This window comes from Cyprinus carpio, chromosome A11 (genome assembly GCF_018340385.1).
Source record: "Cyprinus carpio isolate SPL01 chromosome A11, ASM1834038v1, whole genome shotgun sequence".
In the NCBI taxonomy this organism is placed as follows: Eukaryota; Metazoa; Chordata; class Actinopteri; order Cypriniformes; family Cyprinidae; genus Cyprinus; species Cyprinus carpio.
Window position 1 is genome coordinate 10,969,808 of NC_056582.1, and position 14,281 is coordinate 10,984,088.

At 36.9% G+C, this 14,281-nt stretch overlaps 1 protein-coding gene across 1 annotated transcript in view; it reads right to left on the bottom strand.

Moving 5' to 3' along the window:
• Positions 1-14,281, bottom strand: part of LOC109061219 (chemokine-like protein TAFA-4) — a 43,282-nt gene that overhangs the window by 19,676 nt on the left and 9,325 nt on the right. The window contains exons 2-3 of the mRNA XM_042766193.1: positions 6,717-6,821; positions 6,490-6,604 (exon numbers count right to left, since the gene is read on the bottom strand). Coding sequence (XP_042622127.1) covers positions 6,490-6,604 — 115 coding nt within the window. The 5' untranslated portion in view covers positions 6,717-6,821. The remainder of the gene's footprint in view (positions 1-6,489; positions 6,605-6,716; positions 6,822-14,281) is intronic.

Consider the following 14,281-nt stretch of genomic DNA (forward strand, 5'->3'; position numbering starts at 1 on the left):
TTCAATGATACACTCATGTGCATAACAACCCTTTATACAGCATTAACAGTCATTTACAATTAATCAGATGAGCAATTCCCTGGATTTAACAACATACTGTGCAGAGAAATCACACTGCCACCAGAGGATGAAGGTCTCACACTTCACACTATCACTCATGTCTTACACCTTTCTCACATACAGGCAGGCATCACATCTTGGACACTCCATCTGACACATCTCCAGCCCTAAGGACTACAGCAACCGACAACTCACAAAAATGAGTTTTCAGAGCATAAAAACGGTTTAGAATGCTTGTAGACGTGGCATTAAGCTAATGAGGGAACAGGCATGGAAAATTTGTGCTGTATGAACAGCTCAAATGCATCTGAATGAGCTTTTCTCTGTATCTGCCTCTTCTTACACACTTGGCAGCAGAAGTCATTTGTAAAATTCTCCACCGCACCATTAAGCACAGTGAGGAGACTCCAGGGATAATCGCTCGTTTTTGCACAGCTTCTCCTCCAGGACTGCGACGCTGGAATTAACTGCTCAGCGTTCCACCATAGCCATCTTGTTCTGTATTTTACAGCGCTGTTATGATGGTCTCAGAGTAATAAATCTCAGATCAGCCTGAAATCAAATAAGATTTCAAGCATGGCTAACTGCCTCTATCCCTGTGGCGGACGCATCTGGGTGTCAAGCTAAACGCCATTACCTTGAGCTGATGGGGCAGCCAGGCGATTGATATATTCTGACAGTGCGAGGTGGGTGAGCCTTTGTGCGATTTATCAAGAAGCATGTCTTTCTGCTGTCAATAGCCGATTGGCGTGTCAGCACCAAAAGGGCAGACATTTTGTGACTCGGGTTGAGGGAACTCGGTAGATTGTGATGACAATGACTGCAAAAAATATGCACTATGAGTAGGACTGTCAATGTAATTTTTTAATTTAGTGAGATTAATTTTATTTAAAAAATGTGCTAAAAGAAAATCATAATCCAGCATTCTGACCCATACGTAAAATCCTTACAGGAGGTTTTACAGAAAGCAACAGCACATACATGAGTATGGAATCATTTTTTAAAACTTTTACTGAAACCACAAAAATGTTTATTCATGCATTTGGCTGACACAATGAGGTTTTATCCCCCCAGCAAATACTGATATGCATTTAATTCTAATTAATTACATCTGTCTAGCTAATTTAATTAAATATTTTAATTGATTGACCTCCCTAATTGACTGACATAAAAGTGAAACTGTGACAATAATTTTCAGGCCCCTCATTTATACATGGATCTATGTCTAATAAAACATAGCCAGCATGGCTTCTTGTCAGACTGTCAGAAAATATACTGAGAAGAATGCATTTACAGAGTACAAATTCTGTCTCTGTCCGCCAGCTTCACTGAAAGAACAATTGTTTGTAATTCCAAATTAATACTTGGCAACATTTGCTAGACAAGATAATGACAATCTAGCAACCCACATCAGCTAGCGGAGCAGCCACTAATTACTCAAACACCTGCTAACATATGAGATACAGTGGCATCTAAAAGTCTAAAAACAGTTGAAAAACAAAGCTTTAATATTGGGATAAATGGGATACCACAATACTATACTAATACTGATAATTTAATCAAAATTAGAGCAATGTTTCGAGATCATAACAGAATTCCTTTTTGAGAAAACATGGTCTACAGCACTGTTTCCCATCTGTCCATCCATACCTTTTACTAATTAAAAATAAGGTATTCAAGATGTGGATTTCATAAAATAACACCTCATGTGATGATTGGTTCAGTGTTCAAGAAAGATGAATGTCAACGTCCATGAAAGAAGAAAATGTGCAACGTGACCACTAACAAGCTTTCTAACAAGAACACCTGTAATGTACTACCTGAGCCCAGATGACATTTTCCACACACCTCCATAACTCAGCCCAGGTAATAGCTCCAGGTTAGCTGTTATTTTTAATTGGATGTGTCAAATGTCATCACAAGCTTGAACAATGTTGCATGGACGTTTGAACTTGTGTATTTAATCTTTATGTCATGAGTGTAAGAATGGCCAAGACTGACACAGACCAAAGCACAGCTCACATAACACAAATGAGGTCTCAGACTGGGTGGCCTTTGGCTGCAGGCGACTCACTTTGATACACTGTACTATATGGCGACTGAAGCAATGTGTCGAAAAAGGCCATGAATGGTTTGTGTAGACATGGAGGAATGTTGGTGAATGTGAGTATACTCATTAAATGCAATGCGCATTGGGACTTTGCTGGCCTTCGATGTTGGCTATATAAGGGTCTATTACAGCAGACAGGAACAAAGGCAGCCGCTCACACGCTATTGTGTCTATTTACCTGCAAGCATGGACAAGCATGACAGGACACGCAAGACAAGAAAAAGTGGTTGTTAGTTATAGTGTCTGGTTTCAGTGTCAACCATCAGTCAACGGCCCTTGCCTCGTTTGGGTAAGATTCAGACCATCCGTTCCCATTAGTGTCCATGTTTCCACAGGAAAACTTTACAAATGACCCATTACTGCTTCTCATTCAGACACACGAGGGGTTAGTCCTGTGCAGGCATATATAGAGCTTCAGAGCCACCATGTGGTCATAAATGACACTGCAGTGAAGAACTTGCTTTTCTCAAGGTACCTGTAAGATGTGACAAAGCCTATTTATAAACTGGAAAATGTTATTAACATATATTGCACTTCTGATATTGTAATTGTGTACAAGATAATAAGATAGTATAATAAGATAGATAATAAGACAGTATAATTACATAATTAAAACACTTAAATACATGTAAATAATTTTGGAAAATATGAAAAAATTACAGAATATAAAATATTTTATATATAATATCATTATTACTATTATTACTCCTGACATCTGTGTCACATGATGATCTGGTGCTCAAGAAACATTTCCTATTTATTATTATTATTGTTGTTGAAAACTGCTAAAAAATATATTGCTGAATGTATTTTAAATAGACATTGGTAATATTATAAATGTCTTTACTATAATTTTTTATCAATTTTATAGGTTGCACATTATTTTACAGTATATGCACTTGACTGTACTTATAAAATATAAGGTTAGGGTTATGATACGTGGATTTGGATTAGGTTTAAGGGTGGGTTCATATTGTAATTACTATTACAAGTACATAGTGTATATGCAGAACAGGAGTGCAAAATAAAACGTAACCATATGCAAATTTGATTAAAAAAAGTATTTTTTTTTTTTTTTTTTTAATCATACTGACCCCAAACTTCTGAAAGGCAGTGTATGATATAAACATTTATTTTATATTAAAATATTATATAATTTTATACAATATATAAATATTGAAAGTGACACTTTAAATAGACTATACTTATATTGAATATAATTATATATTGCATAATACTATTATAATAGTAAATTTTTACAATTTTTCAGCTTTTTTCCCTTTTCGTTAGTAGTCTGGTCACCTTTGCAAAATATTAAACATGCTTTATTCTCCAGGCCAATTTTGCAACAGCTAAATTGTAATTTTTTTGTAGTCAGGTCGAGTTCCAGACTATTGGGGTACAAATAGCTGATTTGTGCAGCCACTCAGTGCAAAAAGTCACTCTGAAAGTTTCCCCAACATAGACATCGCATGGCAAATAAAGGAACAACGAATCAATGAAAAATGTTGGCAATGCAATTTTGTGTGCCAACAATTGACCCCTTTCTTTTGTTCCCCTTAAAAATATGCAATTTCACAACAAACTGTTTTTACCCAATTAGCAATAATCTTCCTTGAAATTATGGATAAGGCTAAAACTGGTAATGACATCCACTTTGGTGGTATATGAAACGTGAAAACTTTGGTGACCTTCACAACACACTGCTGTTGTAATTAGCAGCGAGCTGATTAAAAACACCCCCTTAGAAAAGTAACCTCTTCTCTCCGTCAAAATGAAAAGTAATATCATCAGTCAGACCAACTCGAGATGCTGTGCCAGCAAAAAGGTCACCTTGCATTAGCAACAACTAAACAAAGAGAAGTCGTAATTAAAGAAAGTGTGATAATTAGCTGGAGCAACACTGACATTGGGGAAGGACTTTGCATTGATATGATGATTCAGCGAAAGAGCCGGAGTCTGCTCTTTTTTGGCATGCTAAAATATTTATGTACTGCTGGTCACTTCGTCGCCATGAGAGAAGCTTTCATGAATTATGCAAATCAGAATTAGTTAGTTTGTGGGTGTCAATTAGCGTGGGAAAGTGGACATAGTTACCCTCCCTCTTTTTTACAAAGACGGGTAGGTCTGTATCCGTGTGTGTGTGTGTGTGTGTGTGTGTGTGTGTGTGTGTGTACAGAGGCACGCAGAGGTGTGACGAGTTTATTACCTGACCATTTAAGATCATACATATTAATACAGTCATTACTGAATTGTCCCTTTGCTTAAAACTCCTTACTGTGGAGGCATGAACTCTAATGAAAAGAGTGACTTTGCTGCTGTCCATTATAATATTACTGTAGGGCAGGAGCACAATCACATAAATATGATATGGATGCAAATTACCTGCATTTAATCTCCTTAACAGGACAGCACTGACAAAAACAGTAATTGTGTGTTTATATTAGAGGTCAAGATAGTTAAATGTCCTTTATGGGGTGAAAAAAATAAACTGATGTTGAAAGGTTTGCCAACATCCTCTGTGGTTTATACTCGTTGGGTGGATGGAATCTGAGGATTTTTTTTTTTCTACACTAATTTTGAATAGAAATTTTTGGAATGGATTTAAACATGGTGATATGTGTTTAAAGAGCTTAGCATACCACACTCATAGTTTAAGAAATATTCCAGGTTTAATAAAGGTTAAGCTTAATCTCCAACATTAGTGACATAATTACCACAAAAAAAAAAAAAAAAAAACTTTTTACCAAAAACACCAACAAATATTTGAGACTGAATGGGGCAAATTTTTAGAAGATTTGCAAGCAGAAATGTGAAGGTTATAATTTTATAAAAACATAATTATTCATATGTCAAAACGTATGTATTATTTGGGGTGTAAATTTTTTAATGTCATTTTTGTGGCTATTTTAGAATGTGATTACATATTTTTGACTATACTATTTTAATATTTACAGATTGCCCCTATTCACTTTTATTGTAAGTACCTCACTGTAACCCAGATTTTTGCTACTAAATTCACAATACAGCTTATTCACGAAACACAGAAACACAATACGTCCATTACAGAGAAAAAGAATGGGAAAATAAATAAATCAGTAAACTGATTGACAATAGGACAAAAGACCTCTTAAAAATAATTTTTCATTTCTTTATAGCACCTTTCTGAAGGCTATTTTTCAAATTCATTAAACAGACAATGTGAAGAATCCTTTACTATCATTGTTGCTTTCCTTGTGGCATTTTGCCATAGCAACAAAGCTGAAAAATTGCACATAACATACAGAAAATATAGTAGTAGATGTTTTTTCACACTAAAATCATGTTAACGTGTGACTATGCTAACTTTTACATATTGGCCCTATTCACTTCCATTGTAAGTGCTCAGTGTAACTCAGACTTTTGCACTTTTTTGTTTTTGTTTTTTAATTGTTAACAATACACAAACAGGAATAAGAACATGAAAACACATCAATTCAACATCCCTCCCTGCCTCCCCCAACCTCATCCCACGGTCTCTTTATCATGGGGTACATAATGGATAGAAAAGTTAACAGAAAACCAAAGCCACAGGAATCATAAAACATGAATTTCAGGAATCAAGAGAGAGAAAAATAAATAAAATAATAAATAAATAAATAAATAAACAAACAAATGAAAGACTTTTGCACTTTTAAAGAAAATGAGGGACGAGTGGAAATTAATTTTTGTGATTATCAACATGTTGCCGCAAATGTTGTTTATTGGACATCAAACCCATTTTCCACAAGCTAGTATGATTCTTTAGGGTATAAAACAACACCCTTTTTACCTTGTCATAAACAGCTCTTTTCACAGCGACTTGTTTCGGTGGATGTCTCTTTAAATGATAATGAGCTACTGCTCACCCCGCCCCTCTCTGCCATGAGGCATGATGTTAATATATCCTTATATGGCTCAGAGGTGGTCTTATTCAAATAGCTAGCTATCTACACAGAAAACTGAAACAACTGGATGACAGTTTCAGACTCACACAGACCATAACGAACTGGCTGAAAGTTTTCTTTTTAGCTTTTCTGTGCTGGCAGACACACCAGAAACCTAACTAAATGCAAAAAAAGCTTTAAAAAAAAAAAAAAGTGAACATTTCATCCGATGTCCCCTTTACCTTCTACCTGGAATATTTGTTTATTTAACAAACACACAACAGGCAGTAGATTAACTTATGAGTGGCAGTCTTCTGAGCCTCAGTGATCTACTTTTGGAGTAAACCAGAAAATATGCTTTGTGTTCATAAATATATACTCTCCTGTAATTAAGCCAACAGGGCTTTGACATACCTGTGTGTCCCCGCAGACTCCGTGTACCTGCAGAAACCGACTGGCACGAGCACATTACCAAGGTGACCAGGACTACAACCTGCAACTGCCACAATGACTGCCCCCACAGCTTCATCTGGAGAAAGACCAGGACAAAGAGAGAGAAAGAAGGCAAGGGAGAGCATTGAAAAGTGTAAACACAAGTCACAATCTGCCTCAGGGTTGTGAGGAGACGTCAGCTGTGTTACCTTTCTGTCCTGTGCTCTCTGTTCACTCTCTTCCCTGTGAGCAGACCATGTCTCCTACTTTGTCCTCTTCTGTCTTCCCTCACGTCCTCAATCACTGTTCAGATCCTGAGATGGCAGAAGGAAGAAGGAGAGGGATGAGGTCAGATGAGGTAAAAAGCAGTACATGTGTCTTTCTTCAACTATGGGCACTTTTGGTCTTCTGGGCATACAGATGTTACAAATAACACCACAACTGAAAGAAAGCTGTAATTTGTGTAATAATGTAATTTCTTCCTTTTTTTATACTATCGTAAACTGTAATAATTAATCTTTTTATGATGGATTTTCATATTTAAAGCCTGAAAACCTGGATCGAGGATGTTAAACAATAAAATCTACACATAAAAATCACTTGAAAATATCATATATATATATATATAAGGCAAGGCATGATCAAATGTTTACAAAACTGTTATGTGACCTTCATATAACAAAATGAAAAGATATATTTGCTAGTTTTAATTAAAAGTAACCCCTGGCACATAAAAGTTCCCTTTGTTAAAGAAACACCCACATATAGGCGAGAAAATAAAAACAAGAATATGATAATAGAACAGCACCGATGAAAGTGAGATTGGAAGGAAAGAAATAAAAAGAGGTGAGATGAGATGGAAGGTCTGAGGACAGAAAGGGAGAGAGGAATGAAAGTCCTGATGGAGCAGGGCATGAGAGTAACAGAGATGGGGTGAGCAAAAGAAGGGCAGCTTCAGAGAGGGATATCCACCCTCAGGGCCCGATGCAACCCCTGTTCTTCAAAGGCAACCCCACACACGCACACAGGCGGTGGGGCCACAGAGATGGGACTGATATATTGTTTACTGTAGTTCACCTACCCCCAGGCTCGAAGTGATCTCACAGCCACATCACACACTCACAGAGATCACCAATCTTGCGAGTTCAATCACATACACACACATTCATGCTCTCTTTTTCTCTTCTTCTTTCATATATATATATAAACATGCCAATACACAGTTGCTCATGTGCACAGTGAACATGCCCATAAATAGAAATTGCCATAGGCAAAAAGACTCGGTAAAACACAAAACGACCCGGTCAAATTCCTGCTTGACACTTTTACCTCGATAGTTTGATTAGGATTAATAAATGAATACTGAGTACCACAGGAACCTGAGCCCATAGCACACAGATGACAACATGAAAAATGTACCATCATTAACATATATATTGTGTGCAACCATTACAAGGAAGTTAATGTATGCACTTGAATTACTGTGTTTGCATGAATTATTAGGTGATGCATATTGATATTTACATATTTTATGATAGTTAAGCACTCCTCCCATACTGTACTGAAATATATATACATACAGTATATATATAAACACCCAAATGCATTACTATAAAAAAATACACAAATATGCTTAACTGTCATAAAAAATGAATATATATGTATTCTTATTACTTCTGAGGTGACATCACTTGGACATGTTTTGTAGAGATTTCCCCCACAGGTCTGAATAGGTGATTGTGTACATTGAAGTGTCACTCTGTCCCCTTGTGGATAAACTGAGAACTGCTTTGAACGAAAAAATAAAAATAAAGCTATGAGATGTTATAATATACATTTTCCAAAAATATATTATTATTTTATTTTTTACATTTTTAAATATTATGAATTATAATTTTTATTGATTTATTGCTCAAAGATAAAATAAAAATAAACAGTGAATAGATCGATCCAAATGTTGTGATACAAAAGAGTTTATGTATGATTCATATCCCATATTTGGGCACTTACAATGGTATTTTGATTATAGGCGTGCATGAGGAGCTCATAAAGTGTGCATTTGCCCTAGCACTTTAATTAAACACTCCTTACACATTAGCATGTGTGTGTGTGTGTGTGTGTGTGTGTGTGTGTGTGTGTGTGTGTGTGTGTGTGTGTGTGTGTGTGTGTGTGTGTGCAGCACGTTGTCCATTTTCTAGGCACAGACAGTCACACAACAACATTACCAACAGCTTTGTATTCTGACACATTCATTAGAGAAACCCATACTGGAGTGAAAATAGATACACAAAAAAGCTGAATACGCATTTAACACACATACAGTAACTGCTGTCAACAGTTATGACATATTAAATCATCCTGTTATTGTTACACTGTTCATCCCGCACACCTCTAATAGCCCTAAACAGATGCAAATGCACCTGTGTTTGCTCACTGGTGAATGTGTCTATGTGTGTGTGGTATTTATCAGTGTGTTAACTGAAGGACTCTTCAGCAGAACAGACTGAGTTGATCATTAAGTGGAGTGGGACGGTCTGCATAGAAAGGTCTGTCGGGAGATTGCTTTGATTTGCATTTGGCTTAACCTTAATCACAAACACAAAGCCACGCGCACAACCGCGCTTCATTGACATGCACCAGCTCAAAGCCACCTCTGACTAAGATAAAGAACTGTGCCCTTAATTTAATTCCGATTTCTCCTGCCCGGATCTTACAACAGAAGAATTAAATATAAATACGAATGCAGGTGAGGCGACATGTTGCACCCAAGGTGGAATTCTTGGCCCATTTTCCTGTTGAAAATAAAGCACAGTCCTAATTGTACATTACCTGCTAGACAGAGTCATTTAAATTGACCAGTGAATTGTGAATTGAATTTCCGAGTCTCACAAAAATGGGGTGCACCAAAATGAAACTTCAATATCACATGCCTGGCTGGCTGATGATAATAAAACCCTTTTTGACTTCTTGACGTATCAGTCTTGCAATAACATGAAAAATTAATTGAGGAAAGAAATATTGGTTTGATGATAACTGCTTGTTTACCTATTACTAATGTGACAAAAAATACATTTGGAAGGAAAAAGTTGACATTATGGTGAAATCGGGTTTAAATAACTCTGTTTGGGATGTTAAACTGGCAGTATTTTGTATAGAATTTTTAATTTTATGCATATGAAATCTAGGCTGTAAAAACAGCCTATTCAATGAGTTGTCTTGAAAGGGAAAGTTCAACCAAAAATGAAAATTCTGTCATTATTTCCTCACCCTTATGTTGTTCCTAACCTATATGCCTGACATTTTGAAGAATGTTGGTTTTGGTAACCACTGAACTCCATTGTATGAACAAACAAGAAACACTGAGACATTGCTCAATATATCTTTTTTATGTTCCACAGAAGAAAGAAAGTCATACAGATTTGAAACGACACAGAATTTCAATTTTTGGGTGAACTTTAAGGTCCTTTAAGATCTTATGTCACACGTCCCGCTAGCCTCTAGTTCAGCATGCACACGTTTTTTGGAAAGATGTGGTGTGAGCTGAACAAATGGCATGTTATCAAACAAGAGTATAAGCCACAGAACACACCATACTTGCATCTCTCACTTGTCTTGTTTTCATTCCTGTCAAAAAATAAATATGGCGCTCCCCTGACTAAAGGTGCAGTCACGATAGCAACATTTTAGCAACACCTCATGGGTAAAGAGGGCCCATTGTCTATTGTCTATAGTATAGGAACATAATAAGCACAGCTCTGTGTGGCTGAATGATCATTTTCAAACTGTTCCAATAATTCTTAGTGAAAAAACAATGTGATATTTAAGCAATTGTGCAGTGAAATCATGGCAGCTACCATTGCTTTCCTGCTTCACACTCCAGTAGGTATAGTACAGTAGGTGGCAAATATACACTTTTTACATTAGTGTGCTAACTGCAACTAAAATACTAGAAGAAGCAAGTGAACATTTCTTCCATTTTTGCCATCTACTGGACAGGAGTATAAAGCGTACATTGTTTCAAAACAAATATTTAAAAAATGACCTCCTTTTGTGCGCATAAGAAATAATGTCATACAGCTTCAGAAAGACATGAGAATGAGAAAATAAAAGACAGGATTTTTATTTTTGAGTGAACTGTCCATTAAATATGTATATAATGTATTAAACCTTTTGGCTAGAATTAACTGACCCGTTATCGCACTTTGAACAGATAATATTATCATCTAGATGTTGTTTGGAATTTTAACCTACGACTAAGTGTAACATTTTCCGGTATCAAAAGGAACAGTGTACATATGTAAGCAGATAAAGATAATGTTAGTCTTTCCGTTATATTCATTAACTATGCCAAAGGTGTAAGTTGTACCCAGCTAACAAGAAAACATTCTCAGAACAAATGAACCAGTAATGTTAATAGAATGTTTATTCAGAATTACCTGAACTTTATGTTCTCAAAACGTTTTAAGAACTGGACGTTTTGAATGTTAGTAAAATGTTTATTTATATATTTTTGTCAGTTGGGGACCTGTGTTTAAAAAAGTCATCAACTTTCTGTGGTTCTGTCAACCTTCTTGCGCCCTGTCACTGTCTCGCTCATTTTTGCTCCCTCTCTTTCACTAACACACACACACACACACACACACACACACAAACACAAGCCATTTGCAACAACAAGACTTGATCCTAAATACACCATTTCATGCTCTGGGGCTCAAACAGAGCAGAAAAATGAATCCCTGCAAAACAACTATCTCTCCAACGAGAGGCCCTGCCGAAAATGAGTCCAATCGGTGTGAGGGCCAACAGAAGTTCTTAAAAGCATCTCGGATTTCTAGAAAATGCACAATATTGAAATGCGGTGGGAGGCCAAGTCTTCCTGTGCATTTATCTGGCTTTTCATTGAAACATTTCCAGCCTGCTGCATTCCCACATCTCCAGGCAATATCGGTGCATGCATTTATGTGCACAAGCATCTGCGGGGAAGCTCACAGTAAAGCTCCGACAGCCAATCCGAATGGACACAGAGAGTTTCCACACCGCTGGCCCTGCCGTATCAGTGTGTTTGCAGATGAGTACATCAGCTCTCACTCAGCCGATATTACTGGAGATAAGCAGGCAATTTCAACACCCTGCACTATACAGCATCTCATTTCAATATGTATTTAATAGCTTGTGTGTGTGCGTGTGGGATTATTTTAGAGACTATTGGAACAGTGAGATTTAGTTTAATCTACAAGACGACACAAGGCTATATAAATACATTTACCTTTTCACACACAAAAGCACATATGCATGCACACACACACACACACACACACACTTGTGGAATAGACATCATGCCCATGCAAACTGCCCATTCAGATTTTTAATGCAATTTCCAAAAAATATTTTTTTTATAAGTTGCATAATTATTGTGGGTTAACAAATGTGTGTTTGTCTAAAATGTTGTGGCAGAACTTCCAACTCTCTCTTAATTATTTGCTTTAAATTGAAAATTCTGACATCATATACATATTCTTCCCCGCATATATATATACAGGTGCATCTCAATAAATTAGAATGTCGTGGAAAAGTTCATTTATTTCAGTAAATTAACTCAAATTGTGAAACTTATGTATTAAATAAACTCAGTGCACACAGACTGAAGTAGTTTAAGTCTTTGGTTCTTTTAATTGTGATGATTTTGGCTCACATTTAACAAAAACCCACCAATTTATCTCAACAAATTAGAATGTGGTGACATGCCAATCAGCTAATCACAGCTAAACACCTGCAAAGGTTTCCTGAGCCTTCAAAATGGTCTCTCAGTTTGGTTCACTAGGCTACACAATCATGGGGAAGACTGCTGGTCTGACAGTTGTCCAGAAGACAATCATTGACACCCTTCACAAGGAGGGTAAGCCACAAACATTCATTGTCAAAGAAGCTGGCTGTTCACAGAGTGCTGTATCCAAGCATGTTAACAGAAAGTTGAGTGGAAGGAAAAAATGTGGAAGAAAAAGATGCACAATCAACCGAGAGAACCGCAGCCTTATGAGGATTGTCAAGCAAAATTGATTCAAGAATTTGAGTGAACTTCACAAGGAATGGACTGAGGGTCAAGGCTGGGGTCAAAGGAATTTGGCTACAGTTGGGCGTATTCCTCTTGGCCACTAATCCACAGACAAACGTCAAAGGCATCTTACCTGGGCTAAGAGAGAAGAACTGGACTGTTTCCCAGTGCTCCAAAGTCCTCTTTTTCAGATGAGAGCAAGTTTTGTATTTCATTTGGAAACCAAGGTCCTAGAGTCTGGAGGAAGGGTGGAGAAGCTCAAAGCCCAAGTTGCTTTAAGTCCAGTGTTAAGTTTCCACAGTCTGTGATGATTTGGAGTGCAAATGTCATCTGCTGGTGTTGGTCCATTGTGTTTTTTAAAAAACCAAAGTCACTGCACCTGTTTACCAAGAAATTTTGGAGCACTTCATGCTTCCTTCTACTGACCAGCTTTTTGAAGATGCTGGTTTCATTTCCAGCAGGATTTGGCACCTGCCCACACTGCCAAAAGCACTAAAAGTTGGTTAAATGACCATGGTGTTGGTGTGCTTGACTGGCCAGCAAACTCACCAGACCTGAACCCCAGAGAGAATCTATGGGGTTTGTCAAGAGGAAAATGAGAAACAAGAGACCAAAAAAAGCAGATGAGCTGAAGGCCACTGTCAAAGAAACCTGGGCTTCCATACCACCTCAACAGTGCCACAAACTGATCACCTCCATGCCACGAATTGAGGCAGTAATTAAAGCAAAAGGAGTCCCTACCAAGTATTGAGTACATGTCCAGTAAATGAACATACTTTCCAGAGGGCCAACAATTCACTAAAAATGTTTTTTTTTTTTATTGGTCTTATGAAGTATTCTAATTTGTTGAGATGGTGAAATGGTGGGTTTTTGTTAAATGTGAGGCAAAATCATCACAATTAAAAGAACCAAAGACTTAAACCAATTCAGTCTATGTGCATTGAATTTATTTAATAATATTTTAAGTTTCACAATTTGAGTTGAATTACTGAAATAAATGAACTTTTCCACGGCATTCTAATTTATTGAGAATATACTATTAAAGTCAATGGGTTATTATATATATATATATATATATATATATATCTATATATATATATATTTGGCCATGGCCATGTCCTTCAAAAAAGTACATGACTGCTGATTTGTTATGTATAGAAAAACATTAATACAACTTGAATGGCTCAAGGTCTGTACTCAGACACAAGATATTCTCCATGTATTTTCACTAAAACAGTATTTGTAAGCAGGTGTGCTTCAGGTATAAAAATCTATGTATCTATGCAAATTTTTGCTGTCAGCTGTAACACAGCCCAGCGCTTACTACAGTTTTTTGTATAAAGCCCAAGGGTAAAATGATGACAAGGGTACTGAGTTAAAGTTACAGAAGAATTGATCTTCATTGCACTTAAGTCCCATCCACAGCCTGTTGCTCAGACTGGAGTCATAGTCCCATAGATCCAATGACTCCACCAGACAGTTTTTTCCCCTCTCTTCCATTTCCTCACAGACCCAGTACAAAGAAATATCTGTAACCAGAGTCTTTCCTTCCAGGGTCTGTATGTGTGTTTGTGTGTGTGTGTGTGTGTATGCACAATTGCCTTATAATTTAAAAAGCACCTGTATCTCTTTCTCAACAGATTTCAACACATCACTTTTAAGCACTCTGAATTAGATGTGGAGTTAGAGGTAAGCTGAAGTCCTAAACTCGCTGCTCATTTG